General features: G+C 36.4%; 1 protein-coding gene across 1 annotated transcript; it reads left to right on the top strand.

Moving 5' to 3' along the window:
• Nucleotides 1-418: 418 nt before the first annotated feature.
• Nucleotides 419-2,960, top strand: LOC120115125 (transcription factor bHLH62-like). The gene is made up of 7 exons (XM_039135886.1): nucleotides 419-1,402; nucleotides 1,489-1,668; nucleotides 1,775-1,840; nucleotides 1,942-2,010; nucleotides 2,106-2,159; nucleotides 2,246-2,507; nucleotides 2,638-2,960. Exons 1-7 carry the CDS (start codon nucleotides 677-679, stop codon nucleotides 2,673-2,675), a joined length of 1,395 nt encoding a protein of 464 aa, XP_038991817.1. The 5' UTR covers nucleotides 419-676; the 3' UTR covers nucleotides 2,676-2,960.
• Nucleotides 2,961-4,011: the final 1,051 nt, after the last annotated feature.

The following is a 4,011-nucleotide window of genomic DNA, read 5'->3' as shown; positions in this document are numbered from 1 at the left end:
GATGGAACATCAATTATCAACTAAATAAACTTGTTTTATCGACAAATATTAATAAGAGAATAATTTTCTTGAAAAGTTCTTTTATAAAATCAAATATTGATTATCATAAAAAGTGTAATGGCATTTAGCTTTCAAAAGCTTTGGTTGAGCGTTGAAATTTGGAGGCCGCCATTTTCACCCGCTCCTTCCACCGTCTATTACGGAGTTTTAGGCTCAGATTGTCGTCAGACTACCGTTTCATATTTTAACATTATTATTCATAAATTAAAAAAATAGAATTTGTAATAATAATAATAATAATAATAATAATAATTAATAATATATTTGCTTTGCTTGCTTTATCTATCCTTGCTTCCTCTTCACTTTCTCTCATTTCATCTCACTTTCCCCCTCTGTTTCCTTTCGAACTTTGCTTTTTTTAAATTCCAACAATCCTTTTGGTCTTTGCTCATTGTTTTCATATTCCTTAATTGAGTGATAACAGCACCATCTTCATCATCCTTGTTGAAGAACACTCTTTTTTCACTCGATTCTTTCTGGAAAACCTTCCTTTTGTCTTTTTCTCGGGAAAAAAATTATTGGTTTTGTTTCTTGATTCTTGATTCTCGGTTTTCATTGTGATTGTTGATCTGGGTGTTCAAAAATCTTCACAAGTTTGTGTTTTGCTTTTTTAATCATGGAAAAAGACAAGGCTTTTATTATGGCCGAGGTGCTGAACAGAACAGCAACACGACAACCAACTTGGAACGAGCTGAATTGTGCAACGGAGCAAGTTGGGAGTTATTTTCTCAATCCGAATTGGGATAATTCAATGGATCAGAGCGATCCCTTTGAGTCAGCGTTGAGTTCCATGGTGTCTTCTCCTGCAGCTTCAAGTGTTCCTCCTGTTTCTGGGGAAAATGTACTGATGAGGGAATTGATTGGAAAATTGGGGAACATTTGTAATTCCGGTGATACTTTCAATAGTACTCATACATCTTTCAGTAATACTCCATTGAATTCACCTCCGAAGCTTAATCTTTCAATGGTGAATTTTCCGAATCATTCAACGTTGGCACCGTTTTCTGCTGACCCTGAATTTGCTGAGAGAGCTGCTAGATTTTCCAGTTTCAGTATCTTGAATGATCCATTAATGGATTCGTTTAAGCTTTCGGGCAATCAAGTCAATGGATCTCAGAGCATTCAGAATTCGCCGATGGAATGGAATTCATGTTCCGATAAGAAAAACAGTGGGGTTTCGAGGTCTTCGTCGCCGGAGAATGCGGAATCCGGTGTGTCCAAGGAAGAATCCTCCGTTTTTCAACAGATCACAGCCCGAAACGATGCCCGTAACCGGAAAAGAAAATCAGTTCCCCGGGGAAAAGCAAAAGAAACCACACCCCCAGCGGCTGCTGATGATAAGGTGAAGATGATGATGATTCGATTCGAATTGTCAGTCGAATTTTATCGAAAAATCTTTGTGAAACTGATCACTGATATACATTTCAGGTTGCATCGGAGAACGACGAATCGAACTCGAAACGAAGCAAGCAAGATGTAGACACTGGGAATGGGAATGCTAAAACAGCAAATGATGGGAATTCGAAGCCACCGGAGCCGCCAAAGGACTATATCCATGTCAGGGCAAGAAGGGGTCAAGCAACTGATAGTCACAGTCTTGCCGAGAGAGTATGCAAACCTTTTAAAATCAATGATCTGTTGTTATTCATTGCTTAGTACTCGAGGTCTACGTTCACGGTTCATCTAAAACTCATACCATATCGAAATTTTCCAGGTTCGAAGAGAGAAAATAAGTGAAAGGATGAAGTTTCTTCAGGATCTTGTTCCTGGATGCAATAAGGCAAGCTCCATTTTTCGTATTTTTCCTTAAATATTCGTGTCCGACACTTGTTCGGACACGGACATGGGGCAGTGTACTAAATTGGGAATATATTGTTGCAGGTGACTGGTAAAGCAGTTATGCTTGATGAAATCATTAACTATGTACAGTCCTTGCAACGCCAGGTCGAGGTAAGCTGAATTTCCAACGTCTTCACCGAAGTTTTAACGTCGATTTTGATTCGAGTGCATAAAGTAATTTACGATCAAACGATGTTTTCCTGTAGTTTCTATCTATGAAGTTGGCGACTGTGAATCCAATGACAGATATTGCAAAGGATGTAAGTTAATCTCCTATGATATGAATCTATTTATGGGAACTTGTCTGGATTTTCAAGTGACATCTTGTGTTATTTGTGTTCTGCAGATGTTCCAATCTCGTGTATCGTTGCCGCAAGGAATTTACTTGATGGATTCTTCGGCTGTACCGGCATTCGCTTTCGGATACCAGCCCCAGCAAGGGATACCTCTTACCGAGACTCAGTTCTCGATGAAAACACAGGGCTTTCAGCTGCCTTCGGTCGATGGATTCACCGATGCTAATCCTCATGTCGGATCAATTTGGGAGGATGATCTCCAGAGCATTGTTCAAATGGGAGTTGGCCAGAATCAACCACAAAGCTACCAAGGTAAAACATAATAAATTCAACGTCAGACCCGTTACGTTACTCCGACTTTCATTTTCTTCGAACAATATCGGAATCAAGCATAGCTCGGAGTTCGAATAACATAGCTGATCCGATTCTTCGTCCGGTGCAGGCTCAATAGCAACAGGGCAAGTGAAAATCGAGCTATGAACCACCATTAAACAACACCTTTCTGATCCAGTGACTGTAAATAGAAACGAAAAGAGCCTTGTTTTTTCCCAGAAATTGTTTCTGAGACCCAATTCTTTAGAGAATTATTACAAACAAATCCTGATTTGTAATATTTTAGGACTAATTACAATGAAGTGGTCCACATGCCACAGTCTTTGTGGGGAGAGGTTGAAAGAAGATAGAAATTTTTATGTAATACTTCTGTTTCAACCATATGTAATAACAGTTAAATGTATCGGTTTAATCGAATCGAAATTTTACGTCCATGGTCTCCTTTTGATCATTGGCTGATAATATTCATCCACAGATTCTGGTTTCGTTAATGTTGAAGAACTACAGACGACATCAACAGCAAAACAAACCAGTCGTGTCCCATCAATTTATTCATTTTCCTTTTTCTTTTTCTCGGCAACCAAACAAAAAGCACAGTTAAAATGAAAAAGACAGCATCTTCCCCCATTGCTTTCAAATTTAGTTGGAAATCAGATGTGGGGTTGAGGGGGACCCCTGGGATTGGATTAGACCGAGAATTATGCTGCATTAAATCGCGTAACTAGTGGGAAAATGAATTGAAATTAGATTCTTTTGCTTGTAACAGCTGTTAAGGTGGGGACAATTCATCTCTTTAGTCCAACTGATGATTAACAATGGTTTTGTGTTCTTGAGCTGTAATTCATTGTCATTTCTTTCAACTGGATTATATATTAGGGTAATCTACATAGCATATAAACTTAACGCGTTTAGTACTTAAACTATTAGTTTTGACCCGTTTTATTAACTGGTCTTTCAATTTTTTTTTTCAAAACTTAATGTTAAATTTTGAACAAGGATACTAAAATGAAATAAAAACTAAACTTTATGACTGGTTTTAAAAAGAAATAAAATTTTAGATATTAAAACAGATCAAAACTGATAGTTTAGGTACTAAACGTTTAATTTACCTTATATATTATTAAGGTTAAATTATTTTATCAGTCCGTATATTATGTTCAAGTTGTGGATTTAGCTCGGTAATATAATTTCATCATTTTTAGTCTATGAACTTTTTAAATTTTGAAGTTTTGATCGTAACCACAAATAATAGTACTGAAATATGTTATATTAAATTCTACATTTAGAAATTTTAAAAAAGTAAAATTCTTCTGTTAGTATCTATACTATGCATAAGTTGTGAATTTAGTCTTTATTATGCTTTAATTTTTAGTCTTTGTACTTTCGAAATTTAAAATTTTAATAATTTTAAATATGTTAAATCAAATTCCACCATCAGACGTGTATTATATACAAATTGCAGATTCAGTCCATACTCTCCAAT

Source organism: Hibiscus syriacus, unplaced genomic scaffold (genome assembly GCF_006381635.1).
Source record: "Hibiscus syriacus cultivar Baekdansim isolate YM2019G1 unplaced genomic scaffold, ASM638163v2 tig00110258_pilon, whole genome shotgun sequence".
NCBI lineage: Eukaryota > Viridiplantae > Streptophyta > Magnoliopsida > Malvales > Malvaceae > Hibiscus > Hibiscus syriacus.
This window is presented reverse-complemented; position numbering and strand designations above follow the sequence as displayed.

Excerpts from the sequence above, each read along its gene's own strand:
- LOC120115125 (XM_039135886.1), top strand. The coding sequence starts at position 677 with ATGGAAAAAGACAAGGCTTTTATTATGGCCGAGGTGCTGAACAGAACA. Across the intron at positions 1,669-1,774 it reads GTCACAGTCTTGCCGAGAGA|GTTCGAAGAGAGAAAATAAG; the intron begins GTATGCAAACCT and ends GAAATTTTCCAG. Across the intron at positions 2,160-2,245 it reads TGACAGATATTGCAAAGGAT|ATGTTCCAATCTCGTGTATC; the intron begins GTAAGTTAATCT and ends TGTGTTCTGCAG.